At 40.2% G+C, this 15,535-nt stretch overlaps 1 protein-coding gene across 1 annotated transcript in view; it reads right to left on the reverse strand.

Annotated features, from left to right (window-relative positions):
• ADAMTSL3 (ADAMTS like 3) overlaps window positions 1–15,535 on the reverse strand; it is a gene marked incomplete at its 5' end in the record, with an annotated part of 256,278 nt that overhangs the window by 96,661 nt on the left and 144,082 nt on the right. Inside the window, one exon of the mRNA XM_023741699.1 lies at window positions 7,685–7,838. Coding sequence (XP_023597467.1) covers window positions 7,685–7,838 — 154 coding nt within the window. The remainder of the gene's footprint in view (window positions 1–7,684; window positions 7,839–15,535) is intronic.

Consider the following 15,535-nt stretch of genomic DNA (forward strand, 5'->3'; position numbering starts at 1 on the left):
AAAAAAAAAAACACACTCTTCAAAAACAGAATACAAACTGGGTCAAAGTCAGAATTTTGAATTCATGCAGCTAAATTCTTTGTAGAGACAGACTATTTCAGGGTAGCAGTGGCTGCTAAGGATGGGGCATAGTTTGAAAGTTTCTGACTCACTGGGCTGGTGCAGAAGCTCATGTGGGCAATGAAGCATAGCTGTCTAGCTGAATGGTTCAGGGTGGGGATGCAAGGAAGCTGGCACCAGGCCCACAAAGCAACCTGATGCCCTGGAACCAACCACAGAGATGGGTTCTCATCCCTCAGATGAGCATGAGACTTAGAGTAGATGGGACCCTGATTGTTTACAAGCAATTGCCTAGGCTGGCTCCCTGCTTGCTTATGTCCTGGCTTTACTCCAGTCATATCCCTGCCATGAGTCTTCCAAAGAAGGCTGTGGAGTTGTAGGTGGTAGACTGAGTTCACCCTTGGTGGAGAACCCTGCTCCAAGTGGTGGGTGAGCCACATGAGAACTTAGCTGCTCCTTCTGGCCACATGCCCATTCACTGGAAGGCAGGCCCTGGGACCCCAGCAGGCCCCCTTCCTGGCCCTGCTTGGGCAATTGCTCGCACTAGGGTCCAGAGTAGTTCAGAGAGCAGGTGTGCCTGGGGACTTAGCTGGGCTTCCAGCCGGAGATAGAAACGCATGGGCACTGCCAGGCTGCCAGACTCCACAGCTTAGGCCAAGTCCTCTCTTGGGACTCCTGTGAGCTCCTTTGGAGCAGTGCCTGGAGCATGGCGTCATCATAGTTCTTGGGCAAGAAACTGGTCCTGTTTTGGGTGACTGCCTCCTCCTGCATCTGCAGATGCCCACAAAATGCAACACCTGCCAAGCCTGATGAGGCAGGAGCATCATCCACTCTGCAGAGTGGCCAGGCACCTGCAGCATCCTCCTGGAGGGGCTGCTGAGCTGTGCAAGGGTACCACCCATTCCTCCACTCTGCTGGATATCAGAAATGCGACGTGCTTAGCTTTTCTAGAAAATCAAAAGATTTTTCGTCAGTATGTCCTCTTTCTGGACCTTTGTGCCCATCAGCCACACCCAATTAAGGCCAGCTCTAGGTGCCCTGAGGCTGTTTATAAGCAATTGCCTAGGCTGTTTCCTTGCTCCTTTACGTCCTGCCTCTACTCCAGTTGAATCCCTGCCATGACTCTGAGTCTTGGTGCCACGCCAGGTTCCTGCCCCAGCCATCTGGGCTGGATATTTACACTTGGTCTTACCAGCATCTGACTCCTGCCACTCCCTAACGGGCTTTGGCTGACACACAGCCTCTAAGCCCTCCTATTACCCTGCTGGAACCCTGGCCCCCTCAGAATCCAGCCCTGAATCTGGCTGCCTGGCTGATGCTTCCACTATGAGTGGAAGATCTGACAAGTTCATTTGAAGCTATATCAAGAACCTGGGTAGATTTTTTGGATTCTCTTCAGGCTTCTCCAAGGGTAGGCACACAGGTAGTTCAGAGGGATAGGACACAGCCATGATTGGCTACGGTAAATGCAAGGTCAGCCTGAAAGGATGGTTTCCACTTACATGTTTCTATTGTACTTTTCAACCAAACGCAGCCCAGCTTCTTCTCCCAGAACCCTCATTAAAAGCTTTCTGAGCAAGGCCACCAATGATCCCGTAATAAGAAATCCAATGGCCTCCCTTCAGTATTCTTACTTGACCATTCTATGGCATATAGCACCATTAATCACTCACTTCATGCAGAAATCTCTCCTCAAGTTTTTTCAGCCTTTTCTTCTGGCCCTTTCCTACCACTCTGTTCCTTTCCAGTTCCTTGCTGGCTCCTCTTTCACTGACTATTCCTTCAGTGTTGCTACCCCACAGGTGCCAGCACTTGACAATTTTCTCTTCTGGCTCTATACTTTTCCTTGGATGGTTTTGTAGTTTTAACTAATGATTACCGGTTGATGCTGCCCAAGTTTATCTGCCTAGCCTAGACCTCTCTCTGGAGTTCTAGGCCTGATTGTCCACTGCTTACTAGAAGTCTCTTCCTAGTGCCTCAAGTTTAAAATATCAGAATCTAAACACATGACCTCTGTCCCCCATCTCATCTCAGTTATCCTCTTCTTCCTGTAGTCCCTAAGTTAACGGCATTACCTTCCACCAAGTTTCCACCAAGTTTCAAGTCAGAAACTAGACAGTCACCCTAGATTCCTCCCTGTCGAGTGGTGCACTGGCTCTAGCTCTCAATTGCTCACAAGTCAGTGAGACTGTAGCAACTCTTCCCAACTCTGCATTCAATGACGTCACATTGATAGCTGGGAATTGGCCATATTGGGAGTATTTACACCATGAAAATCAGCAAACACAACAAATGAGAGCTCCCCATCCTCTACCCAGAGCTGGTTGTTAAGCATTTACAAGCACACCACTGTCCCTGTCCTTTAGCCCCCTACTCCAGTCAGGCATCAGACACTTAAGACTATATATCCAAAACATTGTTAGGACTCATCCCCAGTACTTACACCCTAATGACCTATCACCTAGATATTGCCATATTCCCTAAACTAGACACCCTGCCTGCAGCAATGTCAGGCAGGGATGGGTGTTACTGGAAGCAGCCAGAAGCTGAGAAGGCTGGAGAAACAGTAAAAGCAGGGGAGGTCATATTCTGTTGTAAAGTTAAGGTGTGAATATGAAGCTGGGAGAAAAAAGAAGAAGACCGGGATGGTCCAAGGAGAGAGACCAAGGGTTGGAGAGAAGAGAGTGGGTTCAATAAGCCCTAGGAAAAATATGAGGTGTATTTTTCTTGACAGTTCGATCACATAGTCATGCTTGCATTCTTCCCCTCCTTCAATGACTCTGATCTCAGTACTTTGGGGAAAAAAATAAGAATTTTTCTTTACCAAAACTTGAGAACCCTGAAAAATAGGAGCCATAATTAAAAAATCTGAAATCAAATGCTACATTTCTTTTTTTCTAAACAAAATTTTATTTTAGAACAGTTTTAGACCTACAGAAAAATTTTGAAGTTAGTTCCCATATACCCTACACCCAGTATCTCCCCTTTTTTTTTTTTTTTTTAATCAGATGCTTGACTGGAAACCAAGACAGGTAGACTTCTAATAGCAGTTTGAATTAGCTCCAAGTCTGACGTATCTGAAAAGCATGTTTATGGGTATAACTGCTTCTGATAAGCACTTTTGGGGGCCTATATGGAAAAACAATCCTGTTTTTTATACCTACTCTACACAAGATAACACCCTAGTGGGTTAGAAGATATGACACAAGTTACTCTATTATGCATTATCCTATTGTAAAACTATAATAGGGCTTGGAGGTGGTGATGAAACTAAACATAACTAACATTTTTTTTTGAGACCTTAATATGTGCCTGGATTGTTTCTAAGCACTTTACAGGTATTAACTCGCGATTCTCAAAATAATCCTATAAAGAAAGTACAATTACTGTTCCATTTTACAGATGAGAAAACTGAGATTCTCGGACATTAAATAACTTTCCGATGTCACATGATGAGTCACTGGAAGAACTGGGATTTGAACGCAGGTGAGTTAGCATTGAAGGCAGTGCCCTTAACAATGCCATATTATCTTTCAGAGATTAAGTGCAACTGAGGAAGCTTATTGGGAGATGTGGGGTTTGTGTTGGTCCTTCAGGAATGGAAAGAACTTCAGTCGCTAGATATGGCAGAGGTAAGAATGCCAGCAAGGTGTAAAAGCCTGAGGTAGGAGAGTGCAGGGAATGTTTGGGGAGAAGCAGGCAGGGGGTATAATTGGATTGTATGGTGCAGGTGCACTGCTAGCCTCTAACCCACTGCCACTGAGTTGACTGTGACTCATAGCGACCCTGTAGGGTTTCCAAGGCCATGCATCTCTATGAAAGCAGACTGCTACATCTTTCTCCGATGGAGCTGCTGGTGGTTTCGAACCACCAACCTTTCGGTTAACAGTTGATTTCTTTAACCGCTGCACCACCAGGGCTCCTGCTGGCCTCTAGGGGGAGCGAAAAACATCCTTCCCACCTGTTCTCAACCCCAATGCATACCAAAACGGTCAAACGAAGGGCAAGAAAATTCACCCTTCTAAAGATGTAAGGAGCTCTGGTGGTGCAGTGGTTAAAGCACTTGGCTGCTAACTGGAAGCTAACTGGAAGGTTGGCAGTTCAAACCCACCAACCGTTCTGCAGGAGAAAGATGTAGCAGTCTGCTTCCGTAAAGATTTATAGGCTTGGAAACCCTATGGGGCAGTTCTACTCTGTCCTATAGGGTCACTATGAGTCGGGATCGACTTGATGGTAGTAAATTTGGTTTTTTGGTTAAAGAGGATGGACTTATGCCCAAGGTCACTGATTAGGACATGTTTTCTAGAAGTGGAGACTTGAAGGGGAATAAAGATCACAGCACAGCTGGACTCGGTGCTTCTTGTCCTTCAGATCCCTTCCATAATGGAGGGGCTGGGCTTATAAAGAAGACCAAACATTTGAGTCTGGGGGTGGGGAAACACGGTAGATTTGAAGCAAAGGAGAGAGGAAACTCAGAAGGTCATTACACTACCTAGTCTTGATACTACTAGTGGAGTACAAGACAAGGTCATCGGAAGAGAGATGGGAGCTTGGGGTCAGTACAGTAGTTAGGAAATTGCTGTGGTCAATATCTAGAGAATTCTTAGGAAATAGGAAAACACGCACACACACAATTTCCCAGCTAAATTCAGATAACATAGATATGAAATACGTCTAATCAGCATGAGGATATTAGCCCTTTTAGTAAATCTCATCAGCTCGGTCCAGGAAACAAACAAAAAAATCACCTGAAAAAGTAATACCACGGTTGAAGCTAATCAGGGTGATCAAGGCAGTGGGTTAAGAAAGGGCATAAATATCTGGTGACATAATTGGTTATGTGAGTGATTAGGGTATGCCAGCTAAGTGGAGTGGTTTCTAATGTAAGGGCAGAAAGTTTGGGGACAATAGAGAGATATGTAAGAACCACAGGTCACAGTGAGGCATTAGCCAAATAAGCAAGAGTGAGATGGAAGAGCCAAATAATGAGGAAATCTAAGGGGTCACCATGCCAAGAGGATGGGGTCCCTAGAATTGATGAGGTTGGGGAATTGGGCTATTGATACTGATTGTTCTGGATGTTGGCAAATGTTGGAGAGGAAGACTGGACCTGGTGGTGGTGTGTCCTGGAAAAAGGTACAGGGTGTCTTGTAGGTCTGTCCATTGAAGTCGTGATGAGGGCAGTATAAGTGTTAAGTGTGTGACAACAATGGGATGATACAGAACCAGCAAGAGTAGGGAGGATGGAAGGATGCCAAACTCATCACTTGGCCCTGTGTTAGGGTGGTGGGGAGAAGAGGATGCCATATGAGAGTGTAGAGGAGAAGCCAAGTTTCAACAAGCAAGGGCCATTGATCAAAATTGATGGCATGAGACCAGCCTACAGCTGAAGTGGAGGCCCCAGCTGGGGTGATTTGGCAGTGGGCATGCATTCCCATTAGTTGTCTGCTTCCACGACCTACATGCTGGCAAGCAAGGGAGTGGGGTGGGATGAGGAGAAATATTATTGTCTTCTTTTCCCCCTAAAACTTACAATTTTACTCTGTTCTCTGCTGCATGCCATAATAATTTATAATTTCATCCTGTACCACATTGCATGCCCTAATAACCATGATGTATTCCCACATGTTATTCTGTTATTATTTTAGAGGAAGCTGCCAGTATTACTCTAATTTCACTCTTCTCTAAGGCAGTTCACGGTGTAGTCACATTGCTATGCAACCATCCACAATTAATAAAAATCAGATAGATAAGCAGTTCAAAGCATGACACTGTGCCATATGCCACAGACATTCCTGAATTCCAGGACACTTTATAACCAATGCTTGGAATCTCAGAATTTTCAAATTTTATTCTGAAAGAAGTTCCAGGAAAAAAAAAAAAAAAACATTAATGTTGTCCATGAATCAGCAGAGAAGTGGCTAGGAACATGGGCTCAGGAATCAGACGGACTTATGGTCAAGCAGGCCAGGGGTCCAATTTGCAGCTATAGGGCCTTGGGCAAGTCTCAGACCTTTTCTCAGTCTTAGGTTCCTTATCCCTAAATGGGGATAATATTGTCCCACAATGTTGTTGGAGGGACTACATAGATAATGCATGCAAGAATCTCCACACAGCAAGTACTCAGTAAATGTTATTTCCCTTCCTATCACTCCCCACCTTTTTTTGACTCTTTTTCTTATTTTGTTTCTGAATTTCTCTGGAAAAGTTGTTGGTAAGTATATCTATATATCAATTTATATCTATATCGGTTTATATTTCATATATCTAGCTATATATAGTCTATGTGTATATGTCTATATAAGGAGCCATGGTGGCACAGTGGTTAAGGTGCTCGACTGCTAACCTAAAGATTGGCGGTTTGAGAGCACCAGCGGCTCCATAGGACAAAGATGTGGCAGTCTGCTTCTGCAGATATTCACAGCCTTGGAAACCCTCTGGGGTCACTATGAGTGAGAATCAACTCGACGGCAGTGGGTAAGAAAAAATCAGAAACTATTTATAAACATATAAACATGTATATATGCCAGGCAGTATTAAAATAAGAATAGTTCATTTCTGATTTTTTCCCCCACCATAAACTCAGGAGGGTACTTGAAGTAATGAACATATTTTACAGATGAAGACAGTGAAAAAACAAAGCTGAAAATGGACCCAGAAGCTGTGGATTCCCGGTGTGCCTGTTCTCTATCTCCCCACCTCCCCACCCCACCCACTCTGCTGCTTCATTTTCAGTTGCTGTAGGTCAGCCTTCAGCTTATCTGCTGAGCTCCTACGTGCAATGTCCTCACGCACATGTTAATGTATATCTCGCATGTACTCTGCAAATACAGATGAATCTATGTAATATTACGTTTTAGATATAACAAAGACATACTATTTACCCTTCACACTAAGCTTATTATTTCTAATTAATTGAAGAGGTGTCTGTACTGCCATTGTTTTAAACCAAAGGTATTTTCATGTTTGCTTCCTTGTTGGTTTTAGACTACATCTAAGAAACAATACTTGGAAACTTAAAACGCTTGTCTCTTCTACTTTTAATAGAATGAATCCAAATACATTACTAACAAAGTAAGCTAGGAAGTATTTCTATTTAATTTCTACAAGTAACACTCGTAAATTCTACATGGAAGAAATCATGGTAAAGTGGAGGATATAAGGAAATACCAGTCCAAGTGAGGACATGTAAGAGATGTATTTGTTCATTGGGTGGACATTTCTCAAAACTGACTTGTCTTAGAACTATATCTTAGTCTTCAACATTGTACCATTTGCTGCTTAAAAGAAATTCTGGGTTGTACTTGGTTTGTTTTACCTACAGATAAGATGCATTTACGGCATACAGCGAAACCTGTGAGAGCCGGAACTCAATAGGACTGCCTTGTTTTCCTGGGTCTCACAGGTTTTCTGCCTTTGACAGAGTACAGGCTTAGCACTTTCCTATCGCTTGTTTTAGTGGAAAATATTTGAGTTTTCCTTCTCTGACAGGTTTCCGCCTTACACAGTTTTCGGTTTTCCCAGGTTTTAGTGTAGTGTCCACACATGGAAATGAAAATGAAGATATTGGAACAAGATAGATCAAATCAGCATATCTTGGTAAAGCATGGGCACACGTACTTACTGTTGCACGCAGGCATCTGGCAAGATCTCACAAGAGGTGGCCCCGGGAGATCCCTACACATCACCTCACCGAGAGGAACGCGCCGGCCTTTGGCTGTCAGCCTTTGACACACCTGCTTTCTTCGCTGGATTCCAACACCACAGCTGACAGAACACTGTGAAGAGAATTGTGCAACAGAGTCAAATGGAGCATGAGCAGAATAAATCCCAGCCAACAACAGCAGAATCTGGTGAAATGAGAGGGAATTTCATGTAGGAACATACCAATAAGTAAGCCATTTCCTAGACTTGAACATCTTTTGTGATATAGAGAGTTTCTCTCCTACTCTCTTTGTCTCTCTCTCTTTCATTTTGGTAAGTTATTTATTGTAGGATTTTATTTTTGGTATTGTAATTGAAATCTAATTTATTTTTCAGCTATTTATTTATATAGTAAAATGATTTAGCTTTTTAAAAAAATAAAACATACCCATTACCAAGAATTTAAGGAAATAGAAAAGTATACAAAGGAAAATTAAAAAAAAAAATCCAGACTGCTATGCATGCAGAAACATTAATATTTGATAACCATTGTAGGCACATGAAATTTTAACTTAAAAATTTAGTGTAATTTTGAATTATGGTGTTGGTGAAGAATATTGAATATACCATGGACTGCCAAAAGAATGAACAAATCTGTCTTGGAAGAAATACAGCCAGAATACTCCTTAGAAGCAAGGATGGCAAGACTTCATCTTACATACTTTGGACATGTTATCAGGAGGGATCAGGCCCTGGAGAAGGACATCATGCTTGGTAAAGGAGAGGGTCAGTGAAAAAGAGGAAGACCCTCAACGAGGTGGATTGACACAGTGGCTGCAACAATGAGCTCAAGCATAACAACGATTGTGAAGATGGCGCAGGACTAGGCAACGTTTCATTCTGTTACACATAGAGTCGCTATGAGTCAGAAGTGACTCGACAGCATCTAACAACAACAACATAAAAGAAAAAAAAGAAACTAAAGTAACATTAAAGGAGTTACTGAACTTCTGATTTTTTTCCCAGCCTAAGTGATTAATTCCCAAAAGAGCCCTCTAAAATTAAGAATAAAGATTAAAGAAACCACTAAGATGTTCAAATAGTTATTTTTATTAAATATTTGGACTTAGTGCTAAGAAGGATGAGTAAATAATACATTTGTATTTCCTCCCACCTCCTTTCTCCAATCTTCCAGTTAGTTTTTGTTATATTATTTAGATAATGTCAAGATTTCTGGTACTTACATTCTATTCTGAATGAAATTGTTACAGTTGATTAGTCTTAATTCTATAATTAAAATGAATTCATTACTCATCATCCATCTTTTTTTTTTTTTTTAACCAGGATCTATCCATTCCTGGATTTTTAATTTTGGGTCATCTTGGCTGTCTGATCTTGGTCCTACTGGTTTTTCAAGAAAGCTTGGCAGTTTGAACCCACCCAGTGGCATCATAAAAGAAAGGCTTGGCGATCTGCTTCCATAAAGATCACAGCCAAAAAACCCTATGGAACAGTTCTACTCCATAACACATGAGCCGCCATGAGTCAGAAATGACTCAGCGGCAGCTGGTTTGGTTTTTGGTTCACGGTCCTACTTCTAGTGCCTGTAATCAAAGAACAGTTGAATAGGCCTTTCAGGACTGTCACACTTACTCCTAGGGAAATCTATACCCCGCTCGGCGCCTGAGGAAATATTTGTCAGCTCTCAGCCTTCCCTCTCATTTTGGTCCAGACTTTACAGTCTTTGGCAGGTGTGTTTCATAATTTATAGCTTGGGATTGTGGCCATTTCATTGTTCACTGAAGACAGAGTGTTCCCTCTCTTTCATTGTTTTTGTGGGTTTTGTTGGGTTTCAAAGGAGGGGAGTGGAATTTTTAAAAAATTTCTTTATTGTCATCTTTAACAAAAAGCGCTAATTATTATTTTTCAGTAGAGAAAAAAGTGTTTTCTTATAGGCTTTTAAACAAATATTTTAAAATTGCCATTTATAGGCTTAGCTTTTACTTTTTTTAACCAGTCGAATCATCATCTGGGAGTTTCCCATACAATAAAAATAAATGCCTACATTTTATTAATCTACCATTGTGAGACATTTTTGTTCATATAACAGAGGGGTTAAATAAGTGAGTGTCAGTCATCATCCACAAGACATGTCTAATGATAAATGTTTGAATTTTTCTCTCCATTATGAATGGGAGCATCATTTGTAAGTCCCTTGTTTGGTTGAAGTTCTAGTGTAACTATGTGTCTGTCAAGTTAAAAATAAGAGATGACAGAATCGGTGCCATTAATTTTAACATTTTTATTGTTGTAAAAATATATATAACAATATTTGCCAACTCAACATTTTTCATGTTGAAAATTACATTAATTTTCACTAGTTACATTAATCATGTTGTGCAACCATCGACCATATCCATTGCCAAATTTTCTATCACCATAAATGGAAACTCAATAGTGCCATTAATTTTAATTCACAAAGCACAACCTTATGCCAAAGCTTTTCTTATGGTTTCGTCTATAGAAATCCAGTAGATTCTTTAGGAAGAGTTCTTATGGAAACAATACACCCCAAGTTCATCTCTGTAACTATTTACCTGTGGCCTTTAAACTTGAGGGTCAGTTTGGCAGGATATAAAAGCCTTGACTCACATTTTCTTTCTTTGAGTATCTTAAATATGTTGCTCCATTGTCATCTTCTTTGTTAAATAATATTTTACTGTGTTTTAGGTGAAATTTTACACAGCAAATTAGGTTCCCCTTTAACAATTTTTCTACAAATTGTTCCATGACATTGGTTACAACGTTTACAATGTGTCAGCATTCTCATTATTTCCATTCTGTTTGTTCTGTTTCCATTGATCTAGTTTCCCTACCCCTCCTTGCCTTCTCATTTTTGCTTTTGGGTAAATGTTGACCATTTAGTTTCATACAGTTAGTTGTTTAAGGGAGCACATTACTCACAGGTGATATTATTTTATAAGCCAATCTATTATTTGGCTGACAGGTGACTTCCAGAAATAGCTTCAATTCCAAGTTCAAAGGGTATCTTAGGACAACAGTCTCAGGGGTTCCTCTAGTCTCTATTGGTCCAGTAGATCTGGTCTTTTTAAGGAATTTGAGTTTTGCTCTCCATTTTTCTCCCATTCTATCTGGGACCTTATATTATGTCAGACTGGTCAGAACAGTCAGTAGTGGTAGCCAAGCACCATCTAGTTCTGGTCTCAGGTTAGAAGAGGTTGTAATTCATGTGGGCTATTAATCCCGTGGACTAGTTTCTTCTTTCAGCCTTTGATTTCCTTCTTTTTTTTTTTTTGCTCCCTACGAGTAGAGACTAACAGTTGTATCTTAGATGGCTGCTCACAAGCTTTTAAGACCCCAAATGCTACTCACCAAACTAGGATGTAGAACATTATCTTTGTAAACTATGTTATGCCAATTGTCTAAGTTGTCCCTTGAGACTATGGTCCTAAGCCTTTTAACCCAGTAAACCAAACCCAAGCGTTGTTTGGCTATGTCTAGGAAGCCTCCGTAACTGTGCCCCTATGTGGTTTGTTACCGATATGGATATATACGCAGCACACATAAATGTGTATATACATATGCCTACAGATACACCTATGCATGCACATGCATTTACTTGCACATGCCTTCCTATACACATATATGCATCCGTATCTACTTATATAACCAAATTTTTTTTAGTTGTTTTTACTGTTGTTGCAAAGTTGTATGTATTATCGCACTTACCAAAATTGTCCTTTTTCCTCGTGTACTTCTTAGTGTCTTTATTTACCTTGGTCACGCTGTGCAGACTTCACCCATATTTGGGATTGTCTTTCCCATCACCAAAAGTAACAAGTGTCTACTATCTAGAAAGTGATCTCCCCACCCTTTCCCTTCCATCCCTGGTAGCTATTGAAGAACTTTGCTTTCTGTGTGTATATCTGTTCTTGACTTTTTATAATAGTGGAACCATACAATATTTGTCTTTTTGTGATTGACTTAATTCAGTCAGCATAATGTCCTCCAGATTCATCCATGTTATAAGACGTTTCGTGGCCTCCTCATTATTCTTTATAGTTGTGTAGTATTCCATTGTTGTATGTACAGGCATACTTTGTGTTACTGTGCTTCGCTTTATTGCACTTCACAGGTAATGTGTTTTTTACAAATTGAAGGTTTGTGGCAACCCTGCACTGAGCAAGTCTATTGGCTCCATTTCTTTGTGTCTCTGTGCCATATTTTGGTAATTCTCATAATATTTCAAACTTTTTCATTATTATTATATCTGTTATGGTGATTTGTGATCGGTGATCTTTGATGTTACTATTATAATTGTTTTGTGGCACCATGAACTGTGCCCATATAAGACAGTGAACTTAATCGATAAATGTGTGTGTTCTGACTGCTCCACCAACGAGCTGTTCCCCATTTCTCTGCCTTTCCTCGGGCCTCCCTATTCCCTGAGACATGACAATATTGAAATTAAGCCAATTAATCACCCTACAATGGCCTGTGTTTAAGTGAAAGGAAAAGTCACATGTGTCTTACTTTAAATCAAAAGCTAGAAATGATTAAGCTTAGTAAGGAAGGCATGTGGACTAAGATAGGCCGAAAGCTAGGCCTCTTGTGCCAAACAGTTAGCCAAGCTGTAAATGCAAAGGAAAAGTTCTTGAAAGAAATTAAAAGTGCTACTCCAGTAAACACATGAATGATAAGAAAGCAAAATAGCCTTATTGCTGATATGGAGAAAGTTTTAGTGGTCTGGATAGAAGATCAAACCAGTCACAACATTCCCTTAAGCCAAAGCCTAATCCAGAGCAAGGCCCTAACTCTCTTCAATTCTGTGAAGGCTAAGAGAGGTGAGGAAGCTGCAGAAGAAAAGTTTGAAGCCAGCAGAGGTTGGTTCATGAGGTCTAAGGAAAGACGCCAGCTCTATAACAGAAAAGTGTAAGGTGAAGCAGCAAGTGCTGAGGTAGAAGCTGCAGCAAGTTTTCCAGAAGATCTAGCTAAGATAACTGATGAAGGTGGCTACACTGAACACCAGATTTTTAATGTAGATGAAACAGCCTTGTATTGGAAGAAGAGCTAGAGAGAAGTCAATGCCTGGCTTCAAAGCTTCAAAGGGCAGGCTGACTCTTTTTTTAGGGGCTAATGCAGCTGGTGACTTTAAGTGGAAGCCAGTGCTCATTTACCATTCTGAAAATCCTAGGGTTCTTAAGAATTATGTTGTATCTATTCTGCCTGTGCCCTATAGATGGAACAACAAAGTCTGGATGACTGCACATCCGTTTACAACATGGTTACATGGTTACTGTTGAGACCTACTGCTCAGAAAAAAAGATTCCTTTCAAAATATTACTGCTCATTAACAATGCACCTGGTCACTCAAGAGCTCTGATGGAGATATACAAGGAGATTAATGTTGTTTTCATGCCTGCTAACACAACATCCATTCTGCATCCCATGGATCAAGGAATAATTTCGACTTTCAAGCCTTATTATTTAAGAAATACATTTCGTAAGGCTATAGCTGCCATAGATAATGATTCTTCTGATGGACATGGGTAAAGTAAATTGAAAACCTTCTGGAAAGGATTAACCACTCTAGATGCCATTAAGAACGTTTGTGATTCATGGGAAGAGGCCAAAATATCATCATTAACAGGAGTTTGGAAGAAGTTGATTCCAACCCTCATGGATGACTTTGAGGGGTTCAAGACTCCAGTGGAGGTAGTAACTGCAGATATGGCGGAAATAGCAAGAGAACTAGAATTAGAAGTGGGGCCTGAAGATGTGGCTGAATTGCTGCAATCTCACAATAAAACCTTAATGGATGAAGAGTTGCTTCTTATGGATGAGCAAAGAAAGTGGTTTCGTGAGATGGAATCTACTCCTGGTGAAGATGCTCTGAACATTATTGAAATGATGACAAAGGATTTAGAATATTACATAAACTTAGTTGATAAAGCAGTGGCAGGGTTTGAAAGGACTGACTCCAATTGTGAAAGAAGTTCTACTGTGGGTAAAATGCTATCAAACAGCATCACATGCTACAGAGAAATCTTTCATGAAAGGGAAAGTCAAATCAATGCGGCAAACTTCAGTTGTCTTATTTTAAGAAATTGCCACAGCCACTCCAACCTTCAGCAACCACTACCCTGATTAGTCAGTAGCCATCAACATTGAGGCAAGACCCTCCACCAGCAAAAAGATCACAACTCACTGCAGGCTCAGATGATGGTTAGCATTTTTTAGCAATAAAGTATTTTTTAATCAAGGTATGTACATTGTTTTTTAGACATAATGATATTTCACACTTAATAGATTACCGTGTAGTGTGAACATAACTTTTATATGCACTGGGAAACCAAATAATTCATGTGACTCACTTTACTGTGATACTCGTATTACTGTGATGGTCTGGAACCAAACCCACAGTATCTCTAAGGTATGCCTGTACCACAATTTGTTTATCCATTCATCCATTGATGGGAACTTTGGTCATTGGTATCTTTTTGCCATTGTGAATAATGCTGCAATGAACATAGGTGTGCGTATGTCTCTTCATGTCACTGCTCTTATATCTGTAGTGTATATACCTAGGAGTGGGACTGCTAGATAGTAAGGTATTTCTATTTATAGCTTTTGGAGGAAGCGCCATACTGTTTTCCACAGGGGTTGTGCCATTTTACAATCCCACCAGCAATGTATAAGAGTTCCAACCCTCCCAAAACCTCACCAGCATTTGTTGTTTTCTGTATCACTGCAGTTTTTGAAGGGGTGAGATGGTATCTCATCGTAGTTTTGATTTGCATCTCTCTAATAGCTAATGATCATCATGAGCATCTTTTCACATATTTGTTGGCTGCCTGAATGTCTTCTTTAATGAACTGTCTGTTCATGCCCTTTGCCCATTTTTTGATTGGACTGTTTGTCTTTTTGTTGTTGATGCTCCATTGTCTTCTAATATGAAGTGTTATTGTTGAGAAGTCTGATTCCAACCTGATTTTCTTTCTCTTATAAATGACTAGGCCCTTTTGCCAAGATGCACAAATAATTTATTATTATTACTCTTAATCTTTAAAAGTCAGTAGGTTTAGTAGACTATGTCTTGAAATTGACCCTTCTGGGTCAATTTTCCCAGGTATATGGTGTGTCCTTTCAATTTGGTGATTGGAATCTTCTTTTATTTATAGTTTTGTTCTGTCACATGGTTTGGTTTTCTTCTCCCAGGACTCTAATTATATATATTTGTTGGATTGTCTTTCCATCTTTTATATCTCTCATTTTTTTTCTTGAATCCTTTTTATTTCTCTTGGATTCTTTTTCATTTCTCTCCATTTTATTGCCCTCATTGTACATTCTTTATCTAGTCATTCTTGCATTCTTTCTAGTGTAGTCTACATTTCTGAACTTTTTCAAATTAATTTTACAATTCTTTCCTCAACCCTGTCAACTATCTTTTCATACCCTCCTGTTATTTATTCATCTCATTTCTTTGCTTTTGTTTCTGATTTAAGTTTCTATCATTTTCTTAATTTCTTCAGTTCATTTTATAATAGTAGGTTACAGTTTCATCTACTTTGAGGTCAAATTTGCATTATGTTGTTATGCTATTGGTATTTTTATCCTACAGTATTTTTGCATGGGGTTTGATTGCAATTCTCTTTTCCTATGCTCATACTTAAATGAACAGTTTTGGATTTTTTTTTTTTTTTTTTTTTTTTTTTTTTTAGGAAAGGAGAGTGTAAGAGGGTGGTGGCGCTTTTATTGGCTTTTTATGCATGGTAAACACTTTTTTGTGACTGTCTCATTAATCTGTGAG

Source organism: Trichechus manatus, unplaced genomic scaffold, assembly GCF_000243295.1.
Source record: "Trichechus manatus latirostris isolate Lorelei unplaced genomic scaffold, TriManLat1.0 scaffold00186, whole genome shotgun sequence".
Lineage (NCBI taxonomy): Eukaryota > Metazoa > Chordata > Mammalia > Sirenia > Trichechidae > Trichechus > Trichechus manatus.